Here is a 13,538-nt window from a genome sequence, read left to right on the forward strand (position 1 = left end):
ATTTGCCACTTGCATGGCTTTCCTCAAGTCCCTTGGGAAAAATCTTCCTCAACTATAGTAGGCTCTTTGTCCCGAATGATACGAGACATCAAAGCATAGTTCACCTATAAAGGTTCCTCTGAGTGACAAACACAAGAACTGGAATGTTCTTGCCTACTGCTGCCAACATTTGGCAAGCCATCCACCATCTGGTCCCGGAAGGCTTGCCGCCGCAGCGTATCCACATTCAAGTGGTCATGACAAAACTGCCACAAATCACCTAATTGAGAACCTGTAGAGAGAGTGTTGAGAGTTTATAGGTTCCATTCTCCACTTTGCCTTCCCATACAACCTGGCCCGTTGCTTTGTCCCGTAGAGCAACAAAATGCTCATCAAACTCCACCCGTAAGCCAATCTTGCAAACCTCATGCACTGATAATAGATGAACAGGTTGGTGATAGAGTCATTGGGGATTTCTTTGAGATTGCAGGCCCCACAGGCGGAGAGATGGTATTTGCAAGATGCAAGGTCAAGACGGAGGTATTGTTTCTGACCCCCCCATGTGAGAGCCCATTGCCATGGATTTTTTCAGATCCCTCCTCATGGGTGTCCCAGTTTCCTCACAGGTGGTGGATGCGTGTGACAGGGTTTGGCGGCACATGACAAAGGTAGTTCCCCATGCTCTCCGGACCTTCTTATTGACTCCCTTCACAGTAGAGGAGCTCGTAGAGGCCTTGAGGGTTTTTTCTAGGGGAAAATGCCTGGGGGAAAATGGGCTTCGAGTCTCCTTTTTCCTTCACCACCACTGGGATCTCATGGAAGGCGGCCTTCAAGTAGCCTTCAATTAGATTATGTCCGCAGGTGCCATGCTAGAGAGGCTCTCAGAGGGTTTGATCCACTTGATTCCTAAGGAGGGTGGTGACAGATTGGAGATTTGGCAGTGGAGACCCATCACTCTCCTTGGGACCGCCTACAAGATTTTAGCCAAGGCCATTAGCCGGAGACTTCAGCCATTTCTCCCTGACTTGATCCATGACACTCAGACAGGTTTTGTTCAGGTTCAGAGCATTCTAGACAACATCTTCACTTTTTGGGAGGCGACAGTTTCGGCTAGGATGCAGGACCTCATTGCGCTCCTTTTGGATTTCGAGAAAGCCTATGATAGAGTTCATTGGGGCTGTCCGGAGGGAACGATGTACCGGATGGGATTCCCAATGGAGTGAATCTGAAGTGTTTTAGTACTTTACTCGGCCTCTCACAATTAAGTTCTCATTTAGGGAGACAAAGGTGATAGATTTCCCCTCTCGCTCGGTCCGGTTGGATTCTCATTTAGGGAGCCAGAGGTGATAGATTTCCCCTCTCTCACTGGATCCAGCAGGGCTGCCCATTGCCACCATACCTCTTTCTATTTGTCGTTGAGGCCATGAGCAGTTTTCTCTCAGCTCAGGAGACTGGGGTCGAGGGATTGCGTCTCCCCATCCGTACTTAGGAGGAGTTGTAGGACTTCGAGTTTGCAGATAACACAACAACATACTTATCCGGAGATGTGGGGAACCTTCAGATATTGGCAGAGGCGATCTGTCTCGCATCAGGAGTGCAGATCAATTGGTAGAAGTCGTGTGATTTTTTGGTAGGCTCTCCACTTGCCCCAACTTGGTGTCCAGTTGAGGATTTCTAGTGGATCACGAGGGGCACTCTAGTCCGCTATCTTGGATGCCATGTGGGCATCGATATCTCCCTAGAGCAGCCACTTGCCCCTCTTCTTCTGAGCATTCGGAAGAAGCTTTTGTACTGGAGTTCTGCGAGGCTTTCCTTTGCCGGCTGAGTGGTGGTGGCGAACTAGATCCTTCTTGCCACCATGTGGTATATTACTTCTTGCTGGGCCTTCTCTCGAGCTTGCATTAGTTAGGTACAATGCTTGATCCACAATTTTTTGTGGGTTGGCAGCGGTGGAGGCCTGCTCGGGCCAAGGTGGCCTCTAGAGTGATCATTTAGCTGCGACAGAGGGGGCCTAGGGATCATCGACCCCGCCATTCAGAGCTGTGCTTTGTTGGGCAAGTTGATTGTTAGAGGTCTTCTCCCAGGTGGTGAGCCTTGAAAGGACTTCCTCTTGGCGAGGATTTGAGCCCATGCTCCGAGCCTGGGGGGCCCTTGGTTGTAGAGCACCAGATGGATCTTGACAGAGAAGAGGGCCTGCGGCTTTAGTCTAGCTTTTGAAGACATATTTGCCGTCAGCCTACTACGAGCTTTGGATCACCCTCCAACAGCCAGTTCTGATTGCCTCGAAGGAGCTTCTTTGGCCGCCCCTGATCTAGAACCCCTTGATCCTGGCCTCATGTATCCTGGGGAGCGTCGAGCATTAGACGTGCGAGATTCCTTGGTGATTGGCTTGCATTCAGAGAGCTTCTCCCAGAGGCTCAGGAGACGGTCCTGGCTGGTCTCAGGGGCAGAGACAGGCTTAGGTTCGACATCGACTTCGCTATTTCTCAGGAGTGGCCGACTCCTATCCCTGACTCGCCGACCCCGCGCAGTGGCTGGACGTGTTTACTAGGCATGACATCCTCTTGGTAGTTCATGATGTGGATGAGAGTTGCGACTTGCTCACTTTTTCGATTGGACCCCATGGTAGATTAGAGAGATCAGAGCTCCCTTTGGATGACTTCAATGGATGCTTCTTTTAGAAGGTGAGGGGTGATCGGATTTCGTGCACATGAGTGGCACATTGACCCCCCTCCGGCCAAGGTGGCCAGGGAGAGACTTTGGTGTTAATGGATTTGGGAGAGCCGGCCCCTCACGTGCGTCCACCTGGGGGAGTGGACTTGGCGTAATCTTGCAGACAGGGAGGAGACTCTGGGTACCCCGGTCTTCACATACACAGCATGGCTAGGCCACAGGATTTAGATGCCCGAGGTCGAGGGCAACCCGACAGTAGTAGGACATCGGCAATCTCAAGGCCTCTCACCGCGTTGTCTCTCAAATTTTTGGAAGAGGCTCTGGGACAATTTTCAGCCGCGAAAGATCACCATCTTTTTGTGGCTGCTGGCACACAAGAGTTTGGCGGTTGGCATGTGGTTGGCCATTGGTAGTAGACCAACAGCGTGTCTGAGGTGCGGCCATCCTTAGGAGTCTCAGCGTCATTATCTTTGGGATTGCCTGAAGGCTCAATAGGTTTGGCAGCGTATTCTCTGCATTTTCACGGTGGACAGGACCTCCACCCGTATCATCTCATGGGGCATTGTCGCTTGGGCCACTAAGGCTGAGATTGTCATGGCTTATGAGGAGGAAGGTTGGGGGCTAGCCCTTTAGGTCTCTCACCTTCGCATTTCGTTAGTACCATTCCCATCCCCGTCTACTGATCACTGGACTCCGGGTTCGTGCCAAAGATGGGAGATTTGTAGCAGCATTGCAGCTTGGCACATCCGGAGAGCTCGATGCAGTGCAGTCATTGAAGGTTGCGGAGTCCATCAAGAGCATTTGGCTCGACATCATTCATACTCTCCGTGGCCGCCGCGGGGGGGGGGGGGGGGGGGGGGGGGGGGGGGGGTTGCAGGGTGGCTCTGACCGTATGTAGAAGCGGCAGGAAGCCTTCTTGAGGCTCTAGCGATGTGGCCCTTTTCTCACAGATAGAGGTGGTGAGCCCACTTGGCACTACAGACAACTAGTGTGGTTATTCCCTTTCCCACCCTCTGCATGAGATAGCCTTCTCCTCATCGAGCGGCCAACCGGAGGAGAAGTGTATCTTTCTCCCCCTCTTGTTCTTTGATCCTCGCCCTATACATGGAGGTGAGTTTGTATCTAGCCCTTCGAGGTTGTATTTAGCCCTTCGAGGCTGGTTTTTTGTTAACTAATAGAAGGATCTTGTTTCTGGAAAAAAAGAGGCTATACGTTGACATTGGATTCCATCCTTTGTTAAGACCTTCCTGTCATTTCTTTGCCTTCTATGGCTACCCATATGCTCATTGAGATGTTTGATGGAGAACACTTCCATACTTGGCAAACGAAGCTGAAATTCAATCTCATGATGAGAGAAGGCCTTTGGCCTTTTGTGGATTGGGAAGATAAGATGCTTGAACAGGAAGATGCAGCTTAAAGAGCCTGAAAAGAGCCTTTGGTCTTATAGCTCTTTGACTTTTAAACAATTTCATACATAACGTAGGAGATCTCCCGATATACAAAGGGGCCTATGAGAAGCTGTATATGCTTTTCGGAGCACAGGGAAAGAACTCTAAAGTTTCATTGCAGATAGAGTTCTATGGACTCATCGTGCAACCACATGAAAGTATCGACGCTCATGTGAACAAAATGAAGTCCCTCATGAACCATCTTGCTGCACTTCAAGCTAAAGTGGAAGAAGATGTGGCCAGAGCTGTATTGATCAAGTCAATTCGAGATAAACTTTCTCATCACCACTTTGAAGAACCTGTCTAGTCTTACGTTGGAAGGGGTCATAATCTTCTTTAAGGAAGAGGGGAAGAAGATGAACAACAAAGAAGAAGGGGGGGACAACTCCTTCTTCACAAAGAACTTCAAAGGTATGACACTCTGTGGTAGGAACAATTGTACAGAAAAGAAATGTTACTCAAAGAAGCTGTGCAAACATTGTGGAGAAAATAAGTACAATGAGAAGAACTTCTTTTACAACAAAGCAGAGGCCAAGATTTGTTGAAATCAATGGTTGATTCTAAAGGAGGATTAATCATTAGGCAAAGACATTCTGGCAAGCTAGAAAAGAGATTAGTGATAATCTCATAGATGGTCGTCTAAAAATAGGCATGAGTACATAGATTAAAATGATGATTAACTCTTAATTTTCCCTAACCACCCTAGAATAGAGCACCATCAAAATGAGGATCTCTTGCCTAGAACTGAGTGCAAGTGGATTCTTCACTATGTAGATTCTCCACAAGTTGCATAAACTGACCTAGAATGCTAACTGGACCAAAATCCAAATATAACTAAGTTGGTGTAAGACTTTTTGAACCGAAACGTAATGGTGTTTCATTGAAACACCCTACCTGAAACACCTAAAAGTACATTATATATAATACTTTTATCTCCTCATTCTTTTATGTAGAGGCATTTCGGCCCAATGTTTCGGTGTGCACGTATTTAGGGGTGAAACGTTTCGTGGTTACACTACCCCAATGTCATATGCTAGATATTTTGGTGTTTTTTTTTTCAAGAAAGAGACTTCTATCAAGTATGAAAAAGACATACAACAATCACAACTCTAAGCCGGAAAAGAATAGAAATGATTCTGCTTCACCTGCAAGGAAAGCCTTCTGAGCTTCGTTTCTAAAGAAATACCCTTTTTTTCATGGTTTGGTTTTCCACAGAAGTTGCAAGTCTTCTTTGGAAATTTGTTCTTCTGGTAAGCTCCTTGGTGTAGTGCCTTTGTCTCTGACCTGCTGAAGCCTCCTTTGTTGTAGAAAGCACCGTCTGGAAAACCTTGCCTGAGTTTGATTTTGTTGAACTCATCTAGTAAAGATGCTTCAACATCCATGACTTTAGGTGTTGGCAAGTTGGCAAGAGTAGTAACTATGTTACTATACACTTCCTGAGGGAGGCTCTTCAAAAGAACTGCTGTAATGAATTCTTCCTCTAATGGTTTTGTATTTTGTGATTTGGGTTTACCATTATTGCCATCTTCAAGGTAGGGTACCCAATGTCTCCATGTATTTCCCACACCATCGTGAGAGGGCATTTGATGTGGCTCGGATAGACAAGGTGTCACACCAGACATGCGCCATCTTGAGATATTGAATGCATGTGTCATCACTTCTAGGAATCCCTAGGATTAGGGTTTAGCAGAAAGTTCTGGGCTTTATGAGCCCTGTTTAGATGGTATGGAAGCCCCGAGTATGAGTACACGTGGATAGTGTGGGTGCTATGTGTGAAGGGATTGCAGAGCCCAATAGCATCTAGCCATGAGGGTAGGAGCAACATTTGGACACCAGAAGTGGGGCCTACGGCATGGGGAGCTGACCTGTTTGGGACCTGGGTAGCCCATGGCCACCCTCGGGCAGCTCAAAACAATTCCAGTCAGGGGCTGAATATGTGAACAGCCTCTCAAGGGAGGCAAAATTAAGGGGAAACTCCATCACAGCTATTTGTAGTGAATAGTCAGCCTGAGCCTGAAGCAATAAGCAGGGAATTTCACCAGTAAAAGGGATCCTTCATCCCCTAGACGTGCTTTCACCTTCTTCCTGTGCCTCTCTCAATACCCCTTTTTGCTTAAGAAGCTGGCCATGGCCCTTCAGGCCCTCCTCAAAGGGATGTGCTGTGGTGAGGATGGTCTACTGATACGCCTTTTTCCAGCTCTTGGAGGATGGCTTAGCTGTTGCCAGTGCATCATCCTTATTGGTGCATCGCATGCAAAAGCTTGGCCAAATCCATCAGCCACTAGCTTCGTGCACTGTGCAGACATGTTTTATCTGGGATAACAGCATATTGGATAACATAGGCAGTCTGCAATCAAGTCATTCATATGCGCTCTGCCTTTGTATAAGTTACTAGCTTAATATAGATGACCTTCTACCCTAAGCTTTAGGTGGATCAGGTCTTACTGCATGACCTAGACCTTGAACCCTCATCGGTGCTCACCCACTGTAGCTGTAAATTGAGAACTCTAATGCCAATCTTAATACATAATGTAGATTCTATTTGATGTTTTTTTCTGGGTACTTATACATTCACACTTCTTGTATTGCAGATATGCTGTATTTAAACAAGCAACGCATAGCTGCTATTGACGATCTTCAGAAAGTAGAGAGAGAGAATGAAGTATTATTTGCAAGAATACGCTTCTTAGAAGCAGAAATTGAGGCAAGTACAACCGAGCGTGAGGTATTACAGCGAGAGTTGCAAGCATTCAAGTCAAAATTTGTTGAAGGTACTCTTACTTTCCCTTACATCATTCTAGATGGTTTTGCAGTATTTGAATAAGATCTTACGAAACACTCTACCCTTTGGGATAGGCTGTTATGTCAGTGGGCCCTTGCCCGAGTTTCTATTGCACCATGCTGCTCAAAAGAAGGCGTGAATTTGAACTCTGTCACCTAAATATATTTACATATAACTCACAAACAAAAAAGAAGAAGAAATGAACTCTTATGTAGTGTTGTTGTGCATTACATTCTAGCTCAGTAAGGTTGTTTTCAAAGTATGGCTTGACATGGATTTAGTTTTTGTGCATATGGTCCTGAGGCTTAGATTATGTCATGCATTTTTATGTTGCCTTCTTCTTCACGAAAACTAGAAGCTGAAGAGTTGTAAGACTATTTTAGTACAGAAGCTGAAGAGTCATAAGACTATTTTAGCACAGAGTACAATCAGCATGTGGCGTGATGTGTTCATCTATATCATTGAAACAGTAGTCTCATGCTTCATCTTGATTAACAATGGACATTTGAGTTGTAACATGCATCTACTAGTGTAAGTTGTGTAAGGGATCAATGTCTTTGTGCTGAGATAGATTCCACTCGGGCACTTGCTAATTTGTACGTGTGCACGCATGGGAAAAAAGAAAGAAAGAAAGTTTGTATTAATGTCTATGAAAGACCCAAAGGGTCTATGAGGCCAAAAAGTGACACATGTAATCCATGGGTAAATCGGATGCCAAAAAAACATGGTAAAAAATTATCTGCCAAAGGAAACAAGGCCTGCGTTCTAATGTGGGCCTTGTTAATACAATTAAATGGGCTAAACTCATCTTATATCACCCGCCTATGGCGGTGCCTCTATGGTGCTAATGTATGTCTCATGTGGAGCTGGTGGATGGAGGGTCTAGACCTTTGAGGATTGGGGCCTCTAGCCCTCTAGAAGGACTGCGCTCTCTCTTCGATGACTCCATGTGTGGATGGGGCCAAGGCATCACGAGATCTGGTGTGTTGTCCATTATTTGTTTGCTTCCTCTAGCACCCAGCCTGGACATTTTCTAGTATGAAAGGGGTCTAGTGGACTCCATAGGACGTCTAAATATTTGGAAAGCACAAGGTTTGGGAATGGGGGATTATCTTGCAATACAAAGGATCACACTTCTAAAATTTAGGAGAGTTGCTATTTTTGGGCCGCCGACTTCGATGGAAATTTTGTTTACGTCATTACGTCTGGAATTGAGCAAATACCAAGAGTTGCCAGAGTACCTATGACAAATGGGCTACTAGTTGGGATATTTTTAAAGGTGAAGATTATGGGAGGACCCGTCGCTTAGATTGGGACATGTGGCAAGAAAGTGGATCAAAGTGAGACAAGTAGCCTCACACATGTTAGAAAATGGATCAAAGTAAGAAAAGTGGCCTCACATTCGTCACTTCAGTTGTGTGGCTATCCACTTGTCATTATAGCTTTCTCTTCCCATTTTAGTTCATGGAGATCCAAATCTATAAATTTAAGCCCTCTCTCTTCATTTGGACAGGCTCTACTGATGCAAACTAGCCTCTACCATGTTGGTAACTCCTCTCTATTCTTGGTGGTTCTCTACTCCAAGGTTATACCTCTCTACCATCGTTATAGGCTGCCCTAATGTTGGCTGCTCTCTTTCTCTCTCTTGAAGGCTGCCCATGAAGTATACCGGCTGTTGGCAACTGTTTTGAAGGCTTCCATTGCAAAGAAATATTGAAAGCGAGGGTCATTTTATTATGATTCCCAGCCACTGTACTTGTTGTACCAGCCCTTGTACTTGCTGTACTAGCCACTATATTGGCTGTACCAGCCACTATATTGGCTGTACCAACCACTGTACTGGCTGTACTAGCCCTTGTACTTATTGTACCAGGCACTATACCAGCTGTACCAGCCCTTGTATGTCACCAGCCTGGACATTTCCCAGTATGAAAGGGGTCTGGTGGACTCCAGGATGTCTAAATATTTGGAAAGTACAAGCTTTGGGAATGGGGGATTATCTTAGAATACAAAGGACCACACTCCTAAAATTTAGGAGAGTTGCTATTTTTGGCCCGACTCCGATGGAAATTCTGTTCGCGTCATTACATCTGGAATTGAGCAGATACCAAGAGTTGGCAAAGTGCCTATGACAAAATGTCTACCAGTCGGGATATTTTTAGAGATAAAGTTTATGGAAGGACCCATCTCTTAGATTGGGACATGTGGCAAGAAAGTGGACCAAAGTGAGACAAGTGGCCTGACACTTGTTAGAAAATGGATCAAAATGAGACAAGTGGCCTCACACTTGTCACTTCAGCTATTGTGTGGCTCTCCACTTGTCATTGTAGCCTTCTCTTGCCATTTTAGCTCATGGGAGGCCCAAATCTATAAATTGGAGCCCTCTCTCTTCATTAAGAGAGGCTGTCTTGCTGCACAGTAGCCTCTACCAGCGTTGAAGACTGCCCTAATGATGGCTACTCTCTCTCTCTCTCGCTTCAGAGCACACCCAGGCATGTTCTTCAGGGAGCTGTGGACACCCCCTTCACTGATGTATACCATTTTATACCCCCAGTATGGTACAGGATGGAGCTAGCTAGGTTGCATATCATGATTGTATACTCCATGCATATAGCTTTGCATTCTCCTAGTAATAGAGCTCCATCCCCTGCACACCCAGATTCAGCTTTTTATTCAGTACTTTTTCATTTTGTTGGGATGACAGAGGATACCCCATAGAGGTACTCCGATTTGTCTCATAGGCCGAGTTCGGTCTTTTGGAAGACGTTAATAAAATCTTTCTTTCTTTCTTTCTTTCTCTCTCTGGAAGGCTGCCCATGAAGAATACCGGCTGGGGACTGTTTTGGAGGCTTCCATCGCGAAGAAATACTAAAGGCAAGGGTATTTAATCATTTATTATGATTTCTAGCCATTGTACTTGTTGTACCAGCCTTTATACCTGCTGTACGAGCCATTGTACTCGCTGTACCAGTTCTTGTACTTATTGTACTTGCTGTACCACCTATTGTAGCGGTTGTACCAACTTTTGAACCACTGTACCTATTGTACTAGTCACTGTACTTGCTGTACCAGCATTTGTACTTGCTGTACCAGTCATCGTACCGGCTGTAACAGCCATCGTACCGGCTGTACCAGCCACTATACCTGTTGTACCGGTTGAATGGAGAGTAGTACTTGCTGTACTAGCTCTATTGCATGAAGACCCGTGGTTTTTGGGGAAGCATTAGTACCCACACGGAGGTATATGGATTATATTGTTGGCTCGGCATTTCTACAGCTTGTGTTCCGGCTTGGTAGCCTCGTGTTGGGCTGTGTTATGGCATTTGTATATGGATAATCCGGCATCTCCTGTGGGAGAGTAAGGTCCTCAAAGCTTATACATGATATTATTCTCTTTGGGTAATAAAATACTCCAAGGGGGGGGGGGTCGGCCCATTCCGGCCTCTATGCGGTGTCACATATGCAAGCTCCACTTTCAGCATTTGTGGATGTTTTGTCTAGCTTTTATGTTTCATGCAAAGTGATGATGATGGATATATGTTAAGGCTGTGGCCATGTTTAAATGTTTTAATATGCATTGATGGTGACAGAAAAGCTGGTTCTCCATAATTCTGGCAATCCTTTCTCCCAATCCCAACAGTTTCCATGTTCTCCCATACAATCCCAACTCTGATCAACAAGCATGGTGTGGAAACAATGAAACACTCACTCCACAATCGCAACACGAATCCATGTGTATGGTGGAGTGTTCATTTAATTGCCCTGTCACAATCCCAACATGAATCCACATGCATGGTGAGATGCACAATGAACCTCAATGGCCTCTGTATGGGGAGATAGTGATTCTAATATGGCATAAAGATAAATAAATCCATGTCCCAAATAAATGGGCGAGACAAAACAGTCCCATAAGTCGAGACATCATAATCCAAGTTCAAAGCACACAAACATGTGCCAATCCACATGACCCTTGGCGTACACATAAGTCCCTTGCCAACCAGGTATCATGTCCACTTTACCACTTGCACTCCGTGTTGGTACTCTCACCACACACCTTGGATTAGAGGTGGGCTCAAGTAACAAGATAAAACAATCACTCTCGCAGGCATAGATAGCCTGGTGTTCCATAAGCATTTTTGCTACACAAAGTTTATAGGCATTTCGGCCACCAATAGTTTGTAGGTATTTCGGCCACCAACTCACACTACCCTCTCAAGTGCCCATGTTCCCTTCCATCTGCTCTCTATTGTTCCACCCACACATGGTAGAAACAATCTTCAAGAGAGCACGTAGGACAAGAGAACACTACACAGGATATGTTATGCTCGACACTACCCTCTGAAGTGTCCATGTTCCCTTCCATCTGGTCTCTATTGTTCCACCCACACATGGTAGAAACAATCTTCAAGAGAGCACGTAGGACAAGAGAACGCTACACAGGGTATGTGAACAATGAGTTTCATAAGTCCAATGCATCCCAAATAAAGGGAGCTATCAAGAATAATCCATAAACCTGAGGATAGATCCAAATCCCTAGAAAAGAAGTCCAGGAATCCATAGACCTGTATACCATACCTCTTACCACATACTCCGTGCTAACCACACACCTTGGAGTAGAGGGGACTTTATCCATAAAAGCATCATATCCATGAGATATCCAAAGATTTCTTCTTTATAAACTCGGACAGATTCGTCCTTAGAAATTGCTTGTGAAGCCCAATATCTATATAAATCTCGTCCAAGAAAGAAATCTCCATAGATATAATCCATCCCAATAAAGGGAGCCATGAAAAGAATTCATCCCGAAATCTCCATAGATATAATCCATCCCAAAAAAGGGAGCCATGAAAAGAATTCATCCCATTAAAGGGAGCCATAAACAATGTTTCCCTGAAACCATCTCAAGGCAAACAACGACACCTTTCTCCTTGCATAGCTATACAAGGGTTAGTGAACATCAAAAACACTTCATAGCAAAAGCACTAACTTTGCAAACTCAAAGTATACTTAGCTTTTCTTTGCCAACTTGGTCATGAAGCCAAAAGAAATATCTCGTCACCATATTCTTAAGATATTCTGAGATATATCTCCATATAGCTTGCCTGTAAGCTTGATAATATAATCCACAATATCCATATGGAAAGAGTACTAAACATGTGCACATAAAGCCAACTCCATACTTTCAAGATAAATTTTGTGAATTCATAAATCCTTAGATCAACAAGCTGTCTACTGCTCATGCTCTTGCTTCATAAGCTATGAAGCGGCTGGCCATGCTTAACAGCAATGATAAGTGTGGTCCCCACTTGAGATCTTTTCGCTTCCTTATTGATAGAAGGAAGCCTCCGCTTCCAAGAAAGCCTATGCTCTGATACCAATGTAACTCGCGGCGGATGCCCGGGGGACTAGGGCCTTTGACACACTTCTTGATATCATGGTTTGTGCTCTTGAATGGCACCAGTTTATGTGCATAACACATGTTTCTGTGCGAGGCACTAGTTTATTGTGCATGGCACTTATTTAAGTGTCTTAGCATCTGGTTGGTGACTTTCATTGGCATATGATTATCTCATTGATATTGGTGATTGAGACACAATTGGCTCTTCTATGTGTGTCTAGCATATCTTCCACGGAATTCTCGCCCATTTATTTTGGGACATGATTTTGATATTGGTATTATGGAGACTTATTTAGTCTCAGTCATTTCTTTGGGAGATGGATTCTTCCATTATATTGGATTTTTGAGACTGTCTCGTCTCGCCCACTCGATGGGACATGATTATATCTTGAATATATGGCTTGAAGCTTAAAGTTGCGGACAACTTTTAAGAAGCTGGGGAGGAGGTCACCAGCTTGGACATTTCCCATTATGAAAGGGGTCTGGTGGACTCCAGGATGTCTAAATATTTGGAAAGTACAAGCTTTGGGAATGGGGGATTATCCTAGAATACAAAGGACCACACTCCTAAAATTTAGGAGAGTTGCTATTTTTGGCCTGACTCCGATGGAAATTCTGTTCGTGTCATTACATTTGGAATTGAGCAGATACCAAGAGTTGGCAAAGTACCTATGACAGAACCAGTTGCGATATTTTTAGAGAGAGAGAGTTTATAGAAGGAACCATCTCTTAGATTGGGACATGTGGCAAGAAAGTGGACCAAAGTGAGACAAGTGGCCTGACACTTGTTAGAAAATGGATCAAAGTGAGACAAGTGGCCTCACACTTGTCACTTCAGCTATTGTGTGGCTCTCCACTTGTCATTGTGGCCTTCTCTTGCCTTTTTAGCTCATGGGAGGCCCAAATCTATAAATTGGAGCCCTCTCTCTTCATTAAGAGAGGCTCTCTTGCTGCACAGTAGCCTCTCTACCACCGTTGAAGTAGCCTCTACCACCGTTGAAGGCTGCCCTAATGATGGCTACTCTCTTTCTCTCTCTCTTGAAGGCTGCCCATGAAGAATACCGGCTGTTGGGGACTGTTTTGGAGGCTTCCATCGCGAAGAAATACTGAAGGCAAGGGTATTTGATCATTTATTATGATTTCTAGCCATTGTACTTGTTGTACCAGCCTTTGTACCTGCTGTACGAGCCATTGTACTGGCTGTACCAGTTCTTATACTTGTTGTACTTGCTGTACCACCTATTGTAGCGGTTGTACC

The 13,538-nt window shown here is 45.0% G+C and overlaps 1 protein-coding gene across 3 annotated transcripts in view; it reads left to right on the forward strand.

Moving 5' to 3' along the window:
* Positions 1 to 13,538, forward strand: part of LOC147612778 (UDP-Glycosyltransferase superfamily protein) — a 126,313-nt gene that overhangs the window by 16,681 nt on the left and 96,094 nt on the right. For all 3 annotated transcript variants that reach the window (XM_086783381.1, XM_086783383.1, XM_086783382.1), the window contains one exon: positions 6,692 to 6,871. In XM_086783381.1, coding sequence (XP_086639507.1) covers positions 6,692 to 6,871 — 180 coding nt within the window. The remainder of the gene's footprint in view (positions 1 to 6,691; positions 6,872 to 13,538) is intronic.

This window comes from Cibotium barometz, chromosome 45, assembly GCF_041138505.1.
Source record: "Cibotium barometz isolate CiBa-2024 chromosome 45, ASM4113850v1, whole genome shotgun sequence".
NCBI lineage: Eukaryota > Viridiplantae > Streptophyta > Polypodiopsida > Cyatheales > Cibotiaceae > Cibotium > Cibotium barometz.